Raw genomic sequence first — 23,021 nt, 5'->3', positions numbered from 1 at the left:
CTTTAAAGATTCTCGGGTTACGGCTAGATCCTTGGGCCTCGTTGAATGCTCCAGTCTACACAGGCTTCTTTTTCCCCTTTTCGTGGCTACGGAAGGGGCACCCCACAACGTCCGACACAGTCCAGCCACTGGTCCCCGAAAGCTGTCTAGCCTTTGCACAGATGTGGGACCCAGTGACGCGGGTCTGGGAACCAGCGGGCGGGCCAGTCGACCCTTTCCCTCCCTGCAGCAGCCTCCAAACACTTCTAGTCTGACCTTTTAGGCCCATCAGTGGGTGGCAGGATTCACCATCACCTCCGCCACTGGCAATCCATCACGTCAGACAGGTGGGCTTTGCAGATAGTCCAAAGGGGTTACTCCCTCCCCTTCACAACTACTACTCCTTCCATGCCACCATCTTTCAATTGCACGTCAGAGGATCATTTGACGCTTCTCCGCCTGGAAGTTACAGCTCTCTTGGCCAAGGGAGCTATCGAAAGGTTTCCTACGCCAGAAGTAGGTTGTGGTTGCTATTCCCGCTACTTTCTGGTGCCCAAGAAGGACAAGGGCCCACATACTGTCCTAGACCTCAGGTCCCTCACCTGCTTCCTCCGGAAGGAGAAGTTCAAAATGCTAACCTTGTCTCGGGTCCCATCTGCCCTGGAGACTGGATGGTGGCGTTGGACTTGCAGAACACCTTTTTTCACATCCTCGTCCTGCCAGCCTACAGATGTTACCTATGGTTCACGGTAGGACATAAGCATTTTTCAGTTAACTGTGCTCCCCTTCGGCCTTACCAGTGCTCCTCTGGTGTTCACACATATATTAGTTATAGATTTCTTACCGCCCCACCGATCCTCCCCCCTCTGCGAACTGACTGCTAGGGATAGGGACTCCCTTTTCAGGGCCCTAGTGTGGCGCACCAGTGGTCAGTGAATTTCATGGCTCTGCACTTCTCTTCTGGTATGGAAAGTAGTGTCAGAACTGACGTCAGTGCACAGGTGCAGTGTCTAAGTAGGCACCGCAACTTCATCCCGGCGACCACAACGCTGATGACGGACGTGAAGACGACCGATGCCACCTACCGACGCGTAGGGGTACTGAGGAAAAAATTCTCCGGATCCAGTCCGACGCCTGGAGGTTAGAAATCTATAACTAATGTCTTTTATAGATACAGTGTTACTGAAGGTAAGTGACTTGTTCTACACCAACTCATATATTCACTGCTGAGTAACTGGTTGCCGCAGTTTAGAAGTGCGAGTACGGAAATCTTTCTGGCTGTAGAATCTGTCTAAGTAGTCACAGCAATATTTTGCAAAAGCCCAAACATAATTATAAAACTGAATTTCTATTTCTCATTGTGGTTAGATGGTATGCCTGCTAGGTACTGAGTACTTTTAGGAAGGTATTGGTTGTATGGCTGACAGCATTGGAAAATTGCTCCACGAGGACTGGCTTGGGGCTGAAGAACTGATGAGTGGATACATATTTGGCCTATCATGAAAACTTAAACACGGAGAAGGCTAGAAACTATAAGCCTATGAGTCTGATCTCTGTGATGAATAGGAAAAAGAAAGGGACAGACAGAATTACTTGAAGTCAAGGGATTGTAGGCTCCACCATAAATTAGTATGAACGGGACGAGAAGGCTTTGCACGGCAAATCTGTTGGATTATTTCAATGGTGACTCACAACTTGGTGTACTGGATTGCCACATTTTGGATCCCAGATTGTGAAGTGGATACGGGTCAGCCTAAGCAGTAAGAAGTAAAGGCCTTTGATAAGTGGCATTCATTCTGGCACTCTGGATGAGAAGGTTGGCTTGTCTCAAGAGTCTGTACTAGGGCTCATAGTTTACGTTTTCTTTTTAGTGAAATTGCAAGTGGGCCGAACCCAAAAGCATACCTTTTGTAGATGACACATAACTGCATTACATTGGCCAACAACTGTGGCGGCACCTCCGCTAAGGCAGAGGAGCGTCGCCCCACTCAACAAAAGGAAAAATAAAATGATAACTTTTGTTAATATCATTTTTTTTTTCCTATATACTTCAGTGGCTCTCCGGCGGAGCGGGCTGAGTAGGGAGAGGAATGGTTTTCACCCCTGAAGTGCGTACGACTGCTTGGCCGGTCCAAAAGGGAATCTTCCCCACCAGGCTGCATTACACAGCCTGGTGAGGAACATGCAAGCCCTCCCAGTCCCCCTCTGAGTGCGGATCCACGGCGCTCAGACCAATCACATCGCTGCATTGCAGCACTGTGATTGGCTATGGGGAGGCTGGGAGGGCGGGTGCTTCCTGCTGCTGGCCGCGAGTGCAGGAAGATGACGGACAGACAAAGAAGAGGCGGTGGCCGTGTCCGCTAAGTAGTTTTTTTTGTTTGTTGTTTTTTGCCCCTCCCCCACCGACGCCTCCTGCCGCACCACCCGGTTCCGGTAGCATCTGCTACTGTCCACCAAACAAGATGTAGAAATTCATGCCTTAATATCAGTATTCACAGATATTGTGAAACGATTCTTGTTGCTCAGAAAACATCTTGATAGAAAAAATTCGGAAAAATATTAGATTGAAACCTGATTTGGGCAACTTGTAAGAATCTCTTCCCTCAAGAAAATCTTACGCCTTCAACTCTGCATAGATCCAATACAACCCTTTATAAGGCCATCTGGGATTTGACCTGGCAGAGGCACAGAATTACCATGGGAGAGAAAGCTCAATATATCAGGGTTTGTTGAGCGCGATTACTCACCTGTGAGGGTATCCAAGAGCTAGGGGTGAGGGAGGGGGGGTGGCAGGATCCGTTCCATCAAGGAGAGGGTTTGTCGAAGAGCCAGGTTTTGAGGTTCTTTGCGAAGATGGGGAGAGATGTTGTCTGTTTGAGGTGGAGCGGAAGGGCGTTCCAGGCTTTTGCTGCGAGGAAGGAGAAGGAGTGTCCTTCCGATCTGGTTTTTCTAGTGTGGGGGATCACTGTGTAGGAGAATTTGGCTGATCATAGGGTCCTTTGGGGTGCGTGGAAATTGAGTCTGTTCAGGTATGCTGGTCCCAGTGCAGTATAGGGCCTTGTGTGCGTAGGTGAGTAGCTTGAAGGTGGTTCTCGCCTCGACGGGGAGCCAGTGGAGTGTGCACAGGTGCTGGGAGATGTGGCAGTGTTTTGGTAGGTTGAGGACCAGTTTTGCGGGGGCGTTCTGGATGTTCTGTAGCTTGCGTTTGGTTCTTGTTTATTCCGGCATGGAGTGCTTAGCCGTAGTAGTGTCTGCTGGTGACCAGGGCATGGGGTGACGATCTTTCGGTGTTTGAGGGGGATCCGTTTGAAGGTCTTACGTAGGAGGTGGAGTGTGTGGAAGCAGGAGGATGAGACTGAGTTGATCTGGAAGTCCATTTTGAGTTTGGAGTCCAGGATGATTCCTAGGTTGTGTGCGTGGTCTGTGGGAGTTGGGGGGGTTTCCGAGGTTGGGGGGCCACCAGGTGTCACTCCAGGCATCGGGATTTGAGCCCATGATGAGTACTTCAGTCTTGTTCGTGTTTAGTTGTAGGCAGCTGTTTTTCATCCATTCTGCAACGGCTCCCATGCCTGCTTGAAAGTTGTGTCTGGAGGTGTTGGGTTCTTTGGATAGAGAGAGGATGAACTGAGTGTCGTCTGCGTACGACACAATGTTCAGTCCGTAGTTCCGGGCGAGTGGGGCCATGTAGACGTTGAAGAGTGTCTGGCTGAGGGAGGAGACCTGAGGGACTCCGCTGGTGGCTGGTATTTAAAAAGGTATTTTAATTGATTGTACATGACCGGAAACAAAACTATGAAAAAGATTGCAGATTTGTGTACATGTACGTTAAATGTGTAACTATTTTAGGCTGACAAAGGCCTCTCCCACGAAGCCACTTCAGATAGGTTCTGGATTCATTACTGAGTATATCGACTAATAATGTGAAAAGTAGAACATTCAGAAGCTTCAGAAGTTTTTTAATTGCTCAATCTTGACTGAAGAGGTTCTGGGGAGGGGAGTGACTCAATGTGTAAGTAAACTATTCATTCATACTGAGTGGGTAGTAAGTTGGGAAAACTACCACCCACCAGCAATAGTTCACTACAGATAGAAGGAATGTGGGATGTTAATTTCCAGTCTCATTGTTACTTAATCTGAGTACAGTTAATTGGGGCTTCTCGTTTTCTTTCCCTCTCAACACAATCTAGATCGCATCCTATGTAGTGACAGCTGAACTAGTATCACCTTTGTTTCGGAGACAGTAGGGGGAAGAGCCTAATTCCTTTTGACATATAGTGGTCTGAGGAGGTTAGGGAAATCTCCACTGGATTGCAATACTTCTCTTAGCCACTAAGACAGCCTGATCTATCCACCTGCAGACAGTTTTATTTGATCTCAGTCTGGGTATGACCTAATTAGTCTTTTCTGATTAAACTGTCTTATTGGGGTCTCTGGATCGTGTTTATATTCCTCATTAGAATGTCAGAGATAGAAGCAACACAGAGTAGCAATGGCTGGTTTCAGTTATGCCTGGATGGCCATCTCAAGCTTGTTCTTACCGGTTCACGTCTGAATCTGTTCAAGTGCACTTTGATAGTGGCTCATGGGTCAACAATACCCTTTCTGCTATTCAGCATGACGCAATACCAATATCTGAACTTCAAGATGCGTATTGTGTTCCAAATCTTAAGTTAAGATCATGCCTTTAATTTTTTTTCCCGAAGTTTCATGTTTTTGATGTTCTTTGCTTTTGCTTGCTTGTTTTCTATGTATTCCTTTACATTTTACATATCTCCTTTAACCTTTTCTTTTTGACCTTTTCCACACTTAGCATATCATTTGAAATTTTGGTTGCATCATTTTGTAAGCAAGTTCTTTGCAGTGTTTTAATCTTTTTTTTCCCCCTTTGTTGCCAGGTGGTTCCCCACGAAGTCTTCCAGCTATTGAAAGGGCTGGTGAAGAAGTGCAACAAAGGACAACCCTGTTTAGAAGGGTAAGTACCTCAATCTGTTATTTTTGTGTTGCAGTTGTTTCTGTATGGAAGTAGAAAGCGAAGTACCTCAACCTGCTTTTACTCGGGCGCCATGATTTGTATTATGATAAAATTTGGCCCTTAAAACATGGCATTGCAGTGGTTAATATAGCATGGTATGGACAACAGCATAGGAATCGATTTATCCAGATGTGCTAAGCAGAAACACATCTGAGGACGAGTGGTGGAAGATTGGGATGTTCTTGGGTCCCACATAAGCATCACAGTAGTGCGCCATTGGGAAGACTTGTATAACCAGCATCATAAGTGTGGTCTACCACAGGGCTGTGTCGGAGGGGTATGTTGTAAATGGATTGTGCAGCTTGCTAGACTGTTCCTGTTTGAGCCGGACCAATGATCCTTTCATATGGCTGGTCTAATCTGAGGTAGCATGGTGTGCAAAAAAAGATTTACTGGGATCCTACTCCTAATAATTGCCAGTGGCTCACAATAGTTCTATCAATCCATCCATCACTTTTTGCATTTCCTGTTAAGTGTAAGTCATCGGACTGATTATTATTCTTGTGTGTGATGTATTCATGGCTGGTTGTGGTCATCATTTCCCTGTACCAGTCTGAGTGCACTGGGGCAGGTGGGTCTTTCCACAGTGTGTGTAAGAAAGTGGCTCTATATATACTGGCCCAAAGTAAGGTATAGTGTGTATAGAGTCCCCAGTTTTCAGAGGTATAACAGAGGTTAAAGTTAGATATAACCTTACTCTCAAAAGTTGTAGCTTGGTCGAGCAGTAAGGCAGTATCTGAGGACAGTGTGAAGCGTTTGTTGTACACACTCAGTCAGCAAAATGTTTCACACACACAAGAACTGAACTCTAGGCCAATTGTTTTATATCAAAAGATATAGTTATATTTTAAAACCAACAGGTATCAAAATATACTTTTCGCAATATGAGTGACTTTAGGTAATTACTTGCAAATAGGCAATAGACTTTGTAAATATCGTAGCTATAGTGGTTGTTATAGGCAACACAATTTCAAACACAATTTAACATTGAGCTCAATGGGTTTTGTTACTTAAATGCAGTTGATTACTTTAAGGATTACTTTTCTGCACAGGACTGGATCCTAGATTTAGTCCCGGGACATAAGCTGAAAACAGTTTAGTGAAAGCGTTTTGGTTATTGCATTGATTTTTAAAGAATATAACTGTATTTTAAAAGTTCACACTTAAAAACTTTTCAGTGAAAACCCAGCAAGGTTATCCAATGGGAGGAATTTTCAGGTCACAGGTAAAGTACGTTCTCGTTACTTTTGTAATCCAGTACTGGGCTCCTAAGTCCAGGACTGGGATCTCTACCTAAGATAGGTAAGTAATTATGTTTTAGTAGTTGGTACGATTTTTAAGGAATATTTGTAATTTGTAAAAGTAGACAGAAGAAATTTCACAGAAAAAGTCAATGGTTTCCTAAGGAAGAAAATTCAGGTTACTGGTAAGTACGGTTATAAATAATTACTTTTGCGGTTCAGTACTGGGCTAAATGGTACAGCACTGGCTTCTCCCCTGATCGCAGGCGAGTAATTCGGAATTCGGGATTTGGCTGATTTTAGATGAATATTTTAAAGTTTCAAAACTTCACACTTAAAAGAATTTTCGAGTCAAACCAGTCAATGTTATCCTATGGAAGAAAAGTGAGTCATCTGCTTTCAGGTAAGTACTCGACTGGTGAAGTTATGGTTCTGGGCATAGACTCAGGGGTCTCCCAGGGTCGGAAAAGTACAGTAGTTACACCCTCAGCGGCACAGGGGCAGCCGGGTGCAGAGAGAGTAGGCCCAATGTAATCCAATAGAGGGTAGGGAGCCTTTGGTTGGTGGCTGTGGAAGCTGAGCTCCTGGTCACTTAGTCAGGGCAAGTGGGGAAGGAAAGTAGTGTAGAGATTGCACTTCCAGCGGCACTCGGGCGGCTGGGTGCGGGGTGCTTTTGAGCCGTCAGGCGCTCCATGTTCTCCAATGAGAAAGTTAAAAAGTGAACAAAGGCTCGGGGACGGAGATTCTTCAGGTGCGACCACCACTTCGAGAGGTAAGTTGGGATCTTGGAGAAGAGGCAGGTACCTCAAAGGAAGGCACAGGGATCCGGAGCCCGGGGTCGTGCTTCCTCTCCTCTCCCACCTGAGGGGTGGAGTTGGTACAGGCTTGCACACCCCCTTCCTGATGTAGGGTTTCCTGCCAGTCTTCGCGCCAGAGTGGGGGTCAGAACTGGTGGGGGCCAGTTGCTGAGTACAGCAAGTGGTCTGGAGAAGCTCACAAAGGCGGCATGCCTTTGAAGCTTCCCCCTGCCCATCCTGGGGTAGGAGACCTAGCACCTCGCCCAGGATGTGCAATGTTGCAGGCCCAGGAGAGAGGGGGGGGGGGTCTCTCCACCCAGGGGTCCAGCAACATGTCTGCTGTGTGGCAGTCTAGGCAGCCTCTCAGACCAGACGTGGATTGTAGGTTAGGTTTCAGGAGGCATCTCTAAGATGCCCTCTGTGGTGCATTTTACATTAAATCCCACACTGGCACGGAAACGGGTGTGGCCGTGACGAGCTCAGCATGTCATGAGCACATGGCCACCATGGCTCATGATGAGCTGAGCTCGTCACAAGCACTGAGGTGCTGTGAGCACCCCCCGCCCCCCAGCACCGCGGGGGAATGACCCCCGCGGCCAAGGGGTTAAATTACAACCTAGCAGGTTAGAGCACAACATAGTTCGCTTTACCAGCCTGCAAAACTCGTTTTACATTCAGAAAGACACTCCAAATGTCTTGCACCCTGGCTTTAAAGTGCGGAAACCAAGATGAGTTTATTTCTAATAAAATCAAAGGTCTCTTTGCCCCTGTCCAATCAAAGAGCAGTGGCTCGTTCAAATGCAGCCATACCCAAGCATTGATCTGTTCCCAAATAATGCAATCATCAGGGTTTGAAAGATTGCCTCCATTATCCTCATCATGGAAAGTTCAGATACTCCTCACAGTATGTATGCTGTTACAACAGGATAACTCCTCAAAATCCTTATTTTTTGCTTTGATGATCGTGATGATGATGATGGGAGAGGACTTTCACCATCTTCAGAAGAGCTTCATTAGTAGTGGTGGACTTGTATTAAAGGTCTGACATTTTTTATTCAGCTGTGTTGAACCAGTTTGTGTTTGCTTAGGTGCCCTCTCATTTGCTCTAGGTGCATGGTGAGAGTCAATTTTGTTGTCCGTTTCAAGCAAAGATTTGTTAAGGGTAGCAGGGTTGTCAGTAGCCACAGAGGATTACAGTGGGCCAAGTTGATGCAGTGTGGTCCCGCCAACTCCATCCACAAATCATACAGCACCGCAAGCTAGATCGTAAACGGGCCTCTTGCATGTACCCCCCAGGCTTGAATAGAACACTGTAGGCTTCAATAGGCCTCACAGATTAAGCGTCCATTCAGGCACCTAAAAATGGATCTGAGCACCACTGAGCAGTGTATAGCAGTGATATGGCTTCATGGAAGTGCAGAAGTTAGAACACCATTAAAGTATCAAATCTTGAAGGATTTTCAGGAATAGGTTCTGAGCAGCACCATTAGATGGCCTTGTTGGTTGACAGCTTGGCCACATCCCAGCATTCTTATTAGTTAACTAGCTTTTGACCGATTCATCCATACTCTAGGAATATTAAAAAAAAGGAAAAGCTGAAAGGAGGAGGGACAAGCAGTTGCATCAGCATTAACATCATAAAGAAATAATTATTTGAATAGAAGTGCCAGATGCCTTGGTCCTTTCATTATATTTTCGATTCTTTGGCACTGTGTTTAGAAATTAAGTTTGAATTCCAGAAGCACATAAAGCTCCCGCCTAGTATTTATGAACCTTTGGAGGATTAATATCTTTGACATCTAGTAAAGACTGGCCTTGCTATTCCTGTTGAGAAACATCTAAGCACTGGGACAGCGTATCCCTAACTTCAGAATGATCTTCAATATCTGAGTGAAATACATGATGTCATCTTTATTTGGGATTGTAGAGTGGCCTCACAATAAGTAAAGACTTGTCAGCCAAATCCTTTTACAACGAGCCACGTAGAAAAACGTGCAAATAGTTTAGATAAACCTATTTACATCGTCTGAATTTATTTCTCCTCATAGAGGGCAGCAAAAAATATTGTGTAGGGAAATTTTAACTGCAGTCTAGGGCACAGTCTGGAGATTAAGTGCTTTTGGTACTTCTCACCACACATGACTAATATGCATTTTTTTAAAGTATTTAACGTTGTCTGGTATTTTTTGAGAGATAGGCTGTTGGGAGTCACAGGCTGTATTATATTGAATAAATAACTAAATGCAGAATTATCATACTGATGACGAGCTAATAGGAATTGCATAGTATGAACACTAGCTACTGGATAGTATTTTTGGAAATCCAGACACGCCAAGCCAGCCTCTTCTACTTTGTGACAGCTGAGCAGTTCTTGGAACTTTATTGCTCTCAAATAAAACTGTTGATAAGGGCTTCCAATCAATAAATAATGGGATTGGGTACATGGGTGGAAAGGCATTGACAAAGATATGTATTCGGAAGAACAGTATTCTTTATAGAGTTAACTCATCTCACTATTGAGGTTGGTGGGTTCTGGGTTTGTTCCAACAGCTGTTTGGTCTCAGCCCATGTGCTTTTTCAATGTTGCTCAGCGAAAGAGGGAGTCTTCAAAATTCTCTGGAATGATAATCCTTGAGTATTTCACTTTTTCTGCTCTAAATGCTGCTAATCTGTCGTTGTTTGCAATTTTCTATGATACCATCACTGTTTTATTAAGATTTTCTTCATAGCTAAATAATGAGCAGTTCCTGGGGGTTGTAAGGGTTAATGATTCAGAATATAGCATTTCCTAGCTCTGGTGAAGGAAAGTTTAAATTCTATTAAGGATGCAGAGGCGAGTATTATGCTCCTCTTCGATTTATTTTCGCTTTTAGTGAAAAGACTACATATCCCATGAGTCTTTGCAATGATAACAAACAACCATAGTCGGTCCCATATAAACAACATCCAGGAACAGCAGTTCCTCTTTCTTTGAGCGAAACACGTATCATTCTGCTTTTCTGTATATAATCTTGCTTCTGATCTGACCCTGTAGATAACCAAAAATAATCAGCATAAATTTTAAAGCAATATAACGTTATCCACCCAGCATCAATACTGAGAATAATAATCAGTCCCTCCATTTACAAGCATCTAAACAGTTCACTTGATATTAGTCACTTGTGTTGACAGTTAACTTTCAACCATCCTTGAACCCATTATACTTATCGAACTTGAAGACTTCAGCATATGATTGAATGGTAAGAAAATATAATCCGAATTTGGAGGGATAATCGTCGCCTCCGCATCCTTAGTAGAATTAAAACTTTCCTTCACGAGAGCTAAGAAATTTTATATTGTATATCAGGACCGGAGGCTCATAATATGCTAGTTCAAAGCAGGTTTACAACCAGAGAAACCAAGCCTGGGATAGGCATGAAATCAACATTGCAGGGGAGACTTCACTGCACTCCGACTCAGGCCTTGGGCATCTGGTGCAGAGTGGGCATGAGATGCGGATCCGCCTGGATCCCAAGTCTTTGGAGCTTGTTTCTTTTTGGACAGATCCGCTGTCCACAGGAAATTTGATTCTTTTTTTTTAAGGCAGACGTTCTCTCGCGGTTTTCAGAGGTCCATGGCTGCGCGACTGGTCGAAGGTTCGTAGAAGCTGTAGACAGGCAGTTCGGGCTGGGGCCGAGGTAGTCGTTGTCTTCAGTCTTCTCTGCAGGATCAGCATCTTTCTTCTTGGGTCATCGCAGATCTACTTTCTAGGTCTGAGGGAGCCACGAAGATACTAAATTTAGGAGGGGTTTTAGGGGATTAGTAGGTAGGGCCCATTGGCACCTTACCTGGGGTGACTACATTCTCTATTAGGCCGCCCTCCTGTGGGAGGGGGCATAGACCTAGCCCTCATTGGAGGGGTCTCCCCATCTTCAAGAGGACTGGGACGGAAAGATGTGCTTCACCTCCCCTCCCCCACCGTAGGGGTGGCGTTGGCAGAGATGGCCACACCTCCTAGTCTTAGTTTTTCTTGCCAGTTTTCCTGCCCAAAGTGGGGGTGTAAACCACGGCCTGCCATCTGCTGCTAGCAGCACAGGCTGGGGGTCGCATTACAAAGGTGGCAGACCTTTGAAGCTTCCCTCTTCGAGCACTAGCCCATCCTAGGGGAGGAAGTGTGACACCTCTGCCCAGTATGTGCATTGTTTCTGGTCCCAGAGAGCAGGGGCTCTCTACCCAGGGGTTCCGAAACATGCCTGGTGGTGACTTGCTGTCTACAGCCGATCAGAGACCACACCAGGGTTAATAGGTTTTTTAGGAGGCACCTCTGAGGTGCCCTCTGGGTACATGGTAAGTAAATCCTACGCTGGTATCGGTGTGGATTCATTGAAAGGAGTAGTTTGGTACCAACCACTCCTGGGTTCAGTGAAGCCTTCATGGTGCTGCGGAACCAGAGTTGTCGAGTTCCCAGCCCATGTACTCTCTATGGCGTCCCTGGTGCTTGCAATATTAGGAAATGGGCCCCAGTATTGTATGGGCATATCTACTCATGTAGATAGGCCCTCACCTGAGGTATAACGCACCCTGCTAGAAGGTAGTAGTAGCTGGCATGGCACCCTCACAGGGGCCTGCAAGCTGCAAAGGCAATGGCATGGTCCCAGTGAGGGGGATCCCAGGGGACTCTCTTCAGCTCCCCAGCCACCCAGGATACCCTTTAATAGGGTCCTACAGGGGGTAGACGTATCAATTGGGGATTTGTTTTTAGGGAAGAAGCACTGGCACAGGGGACCTGGTTGGCAGGGATCCTGTGCACTCCAAGTGAAATCCCATCAAAACCAGGGAAAAAGTGTGGGCTAACCATGCAAAAAAGGCACTTTCTCTCACGTGCAGTTTCTAGAGAGAGAGAGAGTGGTCCACAGGAAAATCCAAGTCCATATCAGTTTTCACATAGTTTTTGTAATGGAAACACACTCAAAAAAACTCTGGACCTCTTGAGTTTTTGAACAATAAAGTCTTGAAGGGGGTAATGAGTGTGTTAAGCATCAATTCTTAATGTCCTTAGGCTCAATCCTTGCTCATATAGTCAGTCAGAAGTCCATATTGTGTAGAAAAGTTGCTCTTTATTAATTTAGATAAAAACATGAACAGCCGACACGTGTTTCGCCCCTGTGGCGATTTGCGCCAGGGCTTTTTCAAGGCTATTTACAATATAGTTTGTTCTTACAGTTCTTCATCATTTGTGCTAGTTTCCAAAACAGAATCCGGTTTATCAAAATGTGAATCTGGACCATTCCCACACACAGCGTGCTTGGCTCTCCCTTTTGTAGTGAGCCATCTGGCCACTATAGACTTTCTCTCACGTGCCATGATTGTAGTAGTCTTAGAACCACATTAAAGTCCCACAGGTAAGAGTACTTCAGCTGCGGGGGAAAGGACAAGTGAATGCCTCTTAGACTAATGGGTGCTCTCCAACTGAAACCTATTGTATGGGGACGTGACCCGCCGAGATCTCAGATCTACTTGATTAATCGTGAGATAAGCCAAACTCTTGTCTACCATTTCCGACAAATAATTGACCACATGCACTACATCTGCCTCCCACTGGATCCAAACCCCATTGCAAACACTTGCGTGACCACTTTCTCCATGCAGAACTATATCTTTTGACCATCGAGTCTGCCCACGTTCTCCTGATAACAGAGGAAGCCCTAGCTAAAAGGCCCGGATTCTCCCAACGTTCCCTGCGATCTTCCAACCCTTGAGCCGGAGAATCCCCCTCTTGAACCAGTTGGTGCAAGTTGCCATGTGAGTCAGTCCGAAGTCTGGGAGTCAGGGGCATTGGATTGGACAATCCCTAGAAACTTCCAGAAGAACTGGATACCAAACTTGAGATTCCCAAAGCTGCGACACTAGGATCACTTCACCTTCTGCCGTCAAACCAATGCCGTGAGTCTGGCTCTCATGGAGAATTCTGAGGAACGCATCCGCCCGACACTGACTTTAATCTTGCAGGAAGGCATCTGTCCCTTCTGCGAGGGGATCCCGGCGCCAGCTGAAAAACCGAGGAAGCTGGTAATTGACGCTACCGAACCATCAGGCTCTGAAATAGAGAGAGGTCCAGCTAATCCTGAAGGTGCCAGGAATGCCAGTCCGCCGTCTGACTAAATTTCCCTGGCAAATATTCTGCAGTGACTAACAATTTGTGAACCTGGCAATAGTTCCAGAAGTCCCTGGCCAAGTCTGCCAGTAACCTGGATATCGTTCCCCCCGAATCAATTGATATCTCACTCCAAAGATGTTGTCTATCTTCAACAAAATTGCGCAGGATACCTTGTTGGCCACCAGGCTTCGAATCGCAAAGGATCCAGCTAGGAGTTTGACAAATGATGTGTAGACTCCTCTTGCTCTGATCAGTGACTGCCTGTGGTAATATCTCCACCACGGGTGCCCCAACCTTGCCGACTGGCATCTGATTCGATCACCAGATGAACCGTAGATGGCCCTCCTGTTGTAGGCCTACATATGCTCAACCACCTGTGAATCCACGTGCGTGCTTCTGAGGAAAGAAGATCTCCTGCGTGTACATGGAGCCCCATATCCAATGCTGCATCTTCAAGTGCTGTAAAGCCCAGTAGTGCAATGGGCCAGGAAAAAAAGACTGAATCTAGGACGACGCGTCCCATGATCTGGGCCAAGTGTCATAGGGAAAATTTCTCTCTCACTAGAGTCTGTTGCAGCTCCCTGCGAATCAAACGTATCTTTTGTTGGGGCAACCTGAGGTATTGATGCACCTTGTCTACCTCAAACCCCAGAAAAGTCATTTGTTGTGCTGGAACGAATTCCGATCGTTGATCGTTCAGAATAAAACTTAGATCCTGTAGTAGGGATTGAGTCATCAGGAGTTACAAGAGTAAAACAGATTTCTCCTGGTGCATCAGGATGTCGTCCAGGTTCACTATGAATCATACACCTTGTGCCCGGAGCTTTCCATGACTGGCCTCAACACCTTGGTGAGGCACCAAAGTGCTGAAGACAGATTCAACAGTAGGCAAGTGAATTCGTATATCTGATCGGCCCACTGAAACTCTAGAAACCGCCAGTGGGAAGAAATATCGGGATTGTCGAGGTTGAGCTGTACCAGCCAATCGTTAGGCAGCAAAACACGTCTTGGAAGGTGAATATCTTCCATTTTGAAATGGCGATATACCACCCATTGACTGAAATCTCGTAGATTGATTACTAGTCTGAAACCCTTATCCTCCTTCTCGACCAGAAAGATATTTCTCAAGAATCCCTCTGTTGTGAAGGACCTAATGAGCGATAGCCCCTTTCTGTATAAGTTTGTGCACTTTTCAGTTTACCACCTATGTCCCTTCTGTGAGAAGACTAAAGGAAATGGTCAGGAAAGATGACGTGGTGTCCCATGGAATCTGTATGAAGCCCTGTCACTGTTTGGAGCACCCATGCATCCTTCATGTTAGACACCCACTTGTGGCTGAACCATTTCAGTCTTCTGCCCTCACCCCTGGTAGGAAAAAAGGGGTATTCCTTACCGGCAGGTCACCTGGCACATTTCTGGCCGTTTCCTTTTCCGCCGCACCCTCTGCCACGACCTCTCAAGGGGTAGAACCTACTGAAATGTTTGTGATTGTGCCACTGTATCGAACGCTTTGTCTGGATCTTATGGGGGTTGGAGTTGTATGAGCAGCCAGTGGAGTGCCCCCTACCTTTTCCGCCCCCCAGAAATCTGCTTGCTAAAGACGCTTTTTAATAGACTGCTGGGCCTTGTTCAGAGATGAGAACGTGTTGCAAAACGGGACAACTCCTTTATGAATGGCTCACCAAAGAGACTCCCGTTTGCCACAGGTCTGGCTTCAGTGGTAGCCAATTTGCCTAACCTGAGATCTATTTTAATCAACAAAAAGCACCTACGCTCTATTGATAATGTGCAGTTCGCATCCCAAGAAAACCTAGGGTCCGCTGTTCACATCCCGATAGGATTGCGGGATCAATCATGTGGCCTGACTCCCTGGCATCTTCCGCCACATCCAAGAACTTGTCTTGGTGGGACCGCCAGGAGCAGTCCAACCCCTTCTTAGGGTCCATAATTAATTTTCTGATGAACGTCGCCATTTTGGCATCAATCTTTGGGGTACTTGCCACTGGGACATTCAGGGCACTCTGCTTTCAGGTGACCTCGGACCTCTTGATCCATAGGTTTTCTGAAACGGCTGGCCACATAAGCGTGCCACATTGGGCGCTGGTATCCAATCAGCAGACCGGGAATGATATATATCCTTCTGGTTTAGCATACCCGATATATCTGTGGAGTCTTGGTTCAGGGGAACACCCATCCAGGTTTCTTGGCACAACCTTCCGGTCACCAGGGTCTGCTCGGACCTGGTTCGTCATCCGAGTCCCCATCAGGGTTGTCGGTATAATCCCCAGCATGGTCATCCATTCTCTGACTGTCTAGCCCCCATTAAAGAAAGACCTGGTGCAGCCTCTCAAAGGCATTGGATGAGGTAGTGTTCGTACGAGTGGTGGTTTGTGGCTTGGCCTTGCCCTTGCCCTTACTGGTCCCCTTTGCGCCAGTAGGGGGTTCCCTCTAACCTTCCTCTGATGAGGGTACCACATTGCACCTGACTGTGAGTTAGACTATGCGCCGGCTCAAGCGTTCTAGAGTCGAGGAGACCGCCCTCTCCAATGATGCATCAGTAGCATCCACCAATTCTACATAGATGGGGAGTAAAGAATGCTCCTCCACTGACTCCCAGCATGCTTCAAACTTACCCTGCCTTAATGCTCGGGTGAAATTAGAAGTCAGTGGTATACAGAAGCTCCAGACAGGCTTAGAACTGTACAGGGAAATAGGCATCAAGCCCAGAAACAATTTGTATGTGGCAAAGCTATGATGTTCGGCGCTGAGACACTCAGGCCTAATAACCAGGGAATGCTCTGCGGGTGAACCGCTACACTGGAGCAGGAGAAATAACAGGAACATCTTGCTGCCTCCGGCGTGCTCCAAAAGTGACAGTCCGCTACACTGAAGGGAAACTGTCAAACACACCAGATGCACGCTGAGGATTGTGAAGTATGCAAGGAGGCACGCCTCGTCAGGAGAGTCGGCGTGCTGAAGGCTGCGCGACTACAGCAGCCGCCACACTCAATCAATCAATCAAAGACATTTGTAGAGCGCACTACTTACCCGAAGGGTCTCAAGGCGCTTGGGGGGGGGGGGTGGGGGTGCTGCTACCGCTCGAACAGCCAGGTCTTGAGCTTCTTCCTGTGTCTTGTGTCAGGCGCAGGTCAGTCGGGAGGGAGTTCCAGGTCTTGGCGGCCAGGTAGGAGAAGGACCTTCCTCCTGTTGTCGCTCTTCGGATGCGGGGGACGGCGGCGAGGGCGTGGTTGGTCGATCGGAGGTGGCGTTTGGGAGCGTAGAAGTTGAGGCGGTTGTTGAGGTAGCTCGGGCCTTGGTCGTTCGTGTAGGGCTTTGTGTGCGTGGGTGAGGAGACGGAAGGTGATTCTCTTGTTGACGGGGAGCCAGTGCAGGTCTCTCAGATGTCCGGAGATGTGGCTGCGTCGGGGGATGTCGAGTATGAGGCTGGCTGAGGCGTTCTGGATCCGCTGGAGTCTCTTCTGGAGCTTGGCGGTGGTTCCGGCGTAGAGGGCGTTGCCGTAGTCCAGACGGCTGGTGACGAGGGCCTGGGTGACCGTCTTCCTGGTCTCGGTGGGGATCCACCGGAAGATCTTCCGTAGCATGCGCAGAATGTTAAAACAGGACGCCGAGACGGCGTTGACTTGTCTGGTCATGGAGAGGGAGGAGTCCAGGATGAAGCCCAGGTTGCGTGCGTGGTCTGTCGGTTTGGGTGCGGTGCCCAGGGCGGGGGGCCACCAGGAGTCGTCCCAGGCGGAGGGCGAGGAGCCCAGGATGAGGACTTCCGTCTTGTCTGAGTTCAGTTTCAGGCGGCTGGTCGTCATCCACTCGGCTACGTCTTTCATCCCTTCGTGAAGGTTGGCTCTGGCGGCGGCGGGGTCGTTGGTCAGGGAGAGGATCAGCTGGGTGTCGTCAGCGTAGGAGATGATGTTGAGGTTGTGTTGGCGTGCGATGGCCGCGAGGGGGCTCATGTAGACGTTGAAGAGGGTGGGGCTCAGCGAGGATCCTTGAGGGACGCCGCAGATGACTTCGGTGGCCTCTGACTTGTACGGTGGTAGACAGACTCTCTGTGTTCTTCCGTCGAGGAAGGAGATGATCCATTCCTGTGCCTTCTCCTGGATTCCGACGTTGCTGAGGCGCTGCACTAGGGTGCGGTGGCAGACAGTGTCGAATGCCGCGGAGAGGTCTAGGAGGATGAGGGCTGCTGTTTCTCCGTTGTCCATCAGGGCTCGGATGTCATCGGTGGCAGCGATGAGGGCGGTCTCGGTGCTGTGGTTGGCTCGGAAGCCAGACCGTGAGGGGTCGAGGGATCCATTCGTCTCGAGGAAGGCGGCCAGCTGTTTGTTGATGGTCTTCTCGATGACTTTGGCTGGAAACGGGAGGAGCGAGATGGTGCGGTAATTCTTGAGTTCGGTGGGGTCCGCTGTAGGTTTCTTGAGTAGGGCGCTGAGTTCGGCGTGTTTCCAGCTCTCCGGGAAGGTGGCGGTGTCGAAGGATGTGTTGATGATGTCCCGCAGGTAGGGTGCGATGACAGCGTCGGCTTTGTTGAAGACGTGGTGAGGGCAGGGGTCGGTTGGAGATCCGGAGTGGATGGAGTTCATCATGCGGACGGTGTCTTCGGTGCTGGTCGGAGTCCAGGCGCAGAGGGTGGTGGTCGGGGGCGGTGGTTCGGTCGTGGCGTGCGTCGGTTGAGTGCTGAAGCTGTTGTGTATGTCCGCGATCTTGTTGTGGAAGTAGGAGGCGAGGGAGTTGCAGAGGTCTTGCGATGGGGTGATGTCGTTGTTTCCGGCGTTGGGGTTGGAGAGCTCTTTCACGATGTTGAAGAGTTCCTTGCAGTTGTGTGCGTTGTTGTCCAGCCGGTCCTTGAATGCAGTTTTCTTGGTGGCGCGGATCAGTTGGTGGTGCTTCCGGGTGGCAAGCTTGAGGGTGGTCATGTGGTCCGGTGTTGGATCCCTTCTCCAGGCTTTCTCGAGGGCTCGGCAGTTCTTCTTGGAGCTCTTGAGTTCGTCGGTGAACCATGGGGCCTTCTTGCTGCCGGGTCTGCTGGGCGGGGTCCTCAGTGGGGCGAGTTCGTCCGCGCAGTTGCTGATCCACTTCGTGAGGTTGTCGGCGGCCTGGCTGGGGTTCGCTGAGCTGGCGGGAGGGTGCTGGCTCAGGGAAGCGGCGAGCTGGTCGGCTGTGATCTTGTTCCAGCTTCTTCGAGCAACCTGTTGCTGGTGGTGGTGTATCGTCGTTCTTTTGAAGGTGAAGTAGACGCAGCTGTGGTCCGTCCAGTGGAGTCCGGTGGCGTGGCTGAAGGTGATGTCTTTGCTGGATGAGAAGACGGCGTCGAGTGTGTGTCCGGCGAGGTGGGTGGGGGTGGACACCAGCTGCTTGAGACCGAGGTTGGCGAGGTTGTCGAGCAGGGTGATGGTGTTGCGGTCGTTGTTGTTCTCCAGGTGGAAGTTGATGTCTCCCAGGAGGATGTAGTCAGCGGAGGGGAGGGCATGCGGGCTGATGAAGTCGGCGATGTCCTCGCTGAATTGAGTGCGTGGTCCTGGGGGTCGGTAGATCAGGGTGCCTCTGAGGGTGGTTTTGGGGTCCGTGTGGATCTGGAAGTGCAGGTGTTCGGCGGTTGTCAGGGTGTCGTCGGTGTTGGTTGTGATGCGGATGGTGTCCCTGTAGATGATGGCGATGCCTCCTCCTGTGTTGTTGATGCGGTCCCTTCGGGTGATCTTGTAGCCCTCCGGGATGGCGATGGCGATGTCGGGCGCTGAGGAGTCGTTCATCCAGGTTTCCGTGAGGAAGGCGACGTCAGGGGCTGTGGTGTCGAGGAGGTTCCAGAGTTCGATGGTGTGTCTGTGGACGGAGCGGGTGTTGAGGAGGATGCACTTCAGGTGGTTGCTGCTGGTGTTCGGCTTGGCGGGTGTTGGTGCAGGACAGGTCCGGATGCAGGTGAACTTGCAGGAGTGGCAGCTGAAGGGTTCGTCTCGGGGTGGCTCGGTAGCATCCCGGGATTCGGCCGGTGTTGAGTGCGTTGAGGGTGGTGGCGTCGTAGGTCCGGCGGGTGGGCTGGGGTCTGCGGGGGCCAGGGGTCCTGGCACTGGGCGCGGTCCCGGCGCGGACGGGCGCAGACGGGCTTACCTTTGGCGCCCCTTCGGCGCTCAATCGGCGCTCCCGCTGCGCGGTCGCTCAGGGGGCGTCATAAGAAGGGAGCCGTGAGAAAGGGTCAGCTGGGGGCGGGAGCGTCTTAGCCAATCGGCTGGCGGGGGGGCGGGTCTGCAGGCAGGCAGCGGCGGCGGGAAAACCGGGTGCGGGCTTCTCTGGCGGCCCTGCGGCGGCTGGGGCGCCAGGAGCAGGCGTCGCTGGAGATCGGGCGTCACAGGCAGCAGGAGGGCACAGGAGCAGGGATCGTGAGGCGACCAGGCCGGTAAGGGCGCTGTGGTAGCTAACGGGAACCTGTTTCTCTGCCCCCGTAGTAAGCCTTGCAGAGTGCATGAAGGCCGCAGGCTTCATCCCCCACAGAGCCGATCGGCACTACCACGAAGATGGCACCGTGCACGCAGGACAAATATCAATACAAATAACATGTAATAACAGTCAATAGCAGCAAAATGCAGCACTGCCGCTGATATGCCTATAAACCATAATAAGGAAAAGCATTTATGTGGCTGCTGAGTGGCGAAGAAAGAGGAAGTGCTGTTCCTTAATGCTGTTTATATGGGACTGGCTGTGGTTGTTTATCGTTGGAAAGACTCATAGGATATGTAGTCTTTTCACTAAAAATGTTGTTTAAGGCTTCTGAGCGAAAATAAATGGATGAGATCAGCATAATCTGAGCCTCGGATCCTGACATAGAATCTTGATTTAACACCAAAAGATGATCTGCATAAAGTTGGACTTTATGGTCCATGGTTCCCAGTAAGACGCGTCTTTTAATGAAAAGAAAATATATATGTATATTAATTGGTTTCATTATTGAAAATGACGTTACACAGAGTACTAAAGAACTAAGGGAAGAACAGGGTCAACCATTAGGCATATACTAGATGGCATCAAACAGCATAAGGGTACAGTCCGATTGCTGAGTATGTATTTCCACATTATGCAGTGCTTTGTTAACATAGTGCCCTATAGTAGAGTAGAAAGAAGTGTGAGGAATCATAGCTGCAATCCATGATTGCATTCAGGGTTCAGCTCAGCAGTCCGGGCCACAGACCACTGCGGAGCAAGCGGAGTTGTCATGGGTGCTCTATTCTCTGAGCGTTGCAGATACCAGTGTGAAACTGGTTGTGCTGCATCACCAGGTAGACCACCAGCAGGGCCCAAATGTCTCTTGGTCTCCCTCTGAGGCATGAGGTTCAATGGGCCTCCGCAGAGACCTGGGAGCGTATACTTCGCAACCTACAGTCGGGCGAAGTAGCTGCTGCTGAAGGAACGGTGGATGGCTAGGCGGGACTGCAGCTAACCAGGGGATGGGCGCTGCGGACACATACATGGCAACTTGCAGGATGCAATGCGTGAAGCTGAAGGCAGGGGAGTGACTGGAGCTGAAGGCATGTGGGGATGGGGGAAGGACATCTGAGCGGGTGGAGGAGTGGGAAACTGGGGTGGGTGCCGGAAGCGAGGGGGGGACAACATTGACTGTCTGCTCAAGACCATGTCGCACTGTGCTTGGCTGCATTAGCAAAGTTAAGGGTTTACTGTTTGAAAATATAACTCATCTCTGTACCTGGAGCTGAGTCGCATAGGCCCCCCTTTATTTTATTTGAATTTGGATGCACTCGGGTACAACTGCTAATTACAGGAATGTTTCCAAAACACAATGCAGCACCTCAGGGGCATAATGTGTTCAAGTATTTGACAATCGAAATATAACTGCAATAATGTATTGGATGCATATACATGTGCATTGTACCGTTTGTGAAAATGAAACTGAAAAATGCCAATAAACAGATTTGACAAAAAATGAGGTTCAATAGGCTTCCAGTTGTTCCTGACAGGCCGCATCACCCAGCCATTGCTTTAGATGAGGTCCGGGAAGCTTGCCCCAACCCTATGCTTGGCCAGCAATAGGAAGATGCCAATTTGCGTATTTTGAAAGGGATGTCCTTCACATAGAACAGCTGGACTCTCCCAGGCAAAGTGCAAGAAAGTGGCATTCTGTGCAAATGAGTTTGTGTACGATAGATCCTATATAAGTATTTTAACCCCTTTGCCGTGGCGGTAATTCTGCTGCAGTGCTGGGGGGGAGGGGGGGTCGCGCTGCGCCGCCTTGCTTGTGACGGAACCACTCCGTCACGAGCCACGGGCGCGCTGTGCTTATGACGGAGTGCTTCCGTCACGGCTCCGCCCACTCACTAATTCGCCCGCACAGGCGGGGAATACGTGCCGCGTTGGCGGAGCGGCCGCGGCATGACGGAACTACTCTGTCATGAGCACAGCGCGCTCGTGGCTCTTGACAGAGTGGATCCGTCACAAGCATGCAAGGGGTTAAGTGGCTCAACCGAAGTCTGTAGTTTAGAGAGAGGGCTGTGGATTGGGAGCAGCAATAGTGCCACTGCTCGTCACTGAGGGGACACTGCAGATCAGCAACCCAAGCAGACTGGACCGAATGGGCACAGATCAGAGCCATATCTTGCATCATGGCGTAGAGGCGCATGATGAGTTTGTTTGAGGATGCCCTGATTTCTGCTGGTCTTTAAATAGAAATTGATACTTTATTTAAAGAAACTTGAACAGTTGTAGGACACCCCCGCGCCGCACGGCCACCAGCTGCTGCGTGTGCCCCCTTGCCTTGCCTGCCTCGCTGCCGCCTCGTGACCACGCCCCCTCCTTCGAGCGGCGTGGTCCGCGCTCGCCTGTTGGTTTTGCTTGTGATTGTCTTCGTTTTTGTCTTTCCTTTTTGCCTGTTTTTTTTCTCACTTCTGTGACTGTAATAGCGTCCTTTTTTCCTTCCTGCTTGCCCTGCTGTTGTTATTGTGTTCGTTTTTGTCTTTCCCTATTGCCTGTTTTTTTACTTCTGTGAGTGTAATAGCGTTTTTCCTTCCTGTTTGCCCTGTCGTAGTGCCGCCCTCGTACTCGCTTCCCGCCACCGCCGCTAACCCCGCCCTTTTTCTTTCTGTACCCTCCCCGCTCCCGCCTCCCAGCTGCTCCGCCCACCCGCGCACTTCGCCATATATGGCGACCGTGCGAACGCGCAGCGGTCACGCGCAGCGGGCGCGCCGATTGTGCGCCGAAGGCACGCCAAAGGTAAGCCCGTCTACGCCCGTCCCCGCCTGGACCGCCCCCAGTGCCAGGACCCCTGGCCCCCGAAGACCCCGGCCGACCCGCCTGACGTACACCGCCGCCAACCTCAGCGCACTCAACACCGGTCGACTCCCAGTGTGCTACAACGCCACACCACGACGCACCCACGGACCCTTCAGCTGCCACGCCTGCAAGTTCACCTGCATCCGGACCTGCATCGCACCGGCACCCGCCAAGTCGAACTCCAGCAGCACCCACCTCAAGTGCTTCCTGCTCAACACCCGCTCCGTCCACAGACACGCCATCGAACTCTGGAACCTCCTCGACACCACAGCCCCTGACGTTGCCTTCCTCACGGAGACCTGGATGAACGCCTCTTCAGCTCCCGACATCGCCATCGCCATCCCAGAGGGCTACAAGATCACCCGGAGGGACCGCACAGCCAACCAGATGGGAGGAGGCATCGCCATCGTCCACAGGAACACCATCCGTATCACGACCAGCACCGACAACACCCTTACCACCGCCGAACACCTGCATTTCCAGATCCACACCGACCCGAAGACCACCCTCAGAGGCACTCTGATCTACCGACCTCCGGGACCACGCAC

At 49.7% G+C, this 23,021-nt stretch overlaps 1 protein-coding gene across 2 annotated transcripts in view; it reads left to right on the top strand.

The window, feature by feature from the left end:
- LOC147721191 (apoptosis-inducing factor 1, mitochondrial-like) overlaps positions 1-23,021 on the top strand; it is a 249,867-nt gene that overhangs the window by 112,412 nt on the left and 114,434 nt on the right. For both annotated transcript variants that reach the window (XM_086964674.1, XM_086964673.1), the window contains exon 10: positions 4,875-4,951. In XM_086964674.1, coding sequence (XP_086820800.1) covers positions 4,875-4,951 — 77 coding nt within the window. The remainder of the gene's footprint in view (positions 1-4,874; positions 4,952-23,021) is intronic.

The sequence above is a fragment of the Lissotriton vulgaris genome, chromosome 4_1, assembly GCF_964263255.1.
Source record: "Lissotriton vulgaris chromosome 4_1, aLisVul1.2, whole genome shotgun sequence".
NCBI classification, from domain to species: domain Eukaryota; kingdom Metazoa; phylum Chordata; class Amphibia; order Caudata; family Salamandridae; genus Lissotriton; species Lissotriton vulgaris.
This window is presented reverse-complemented; position numbering and strand designations above follow the sequence as displayed.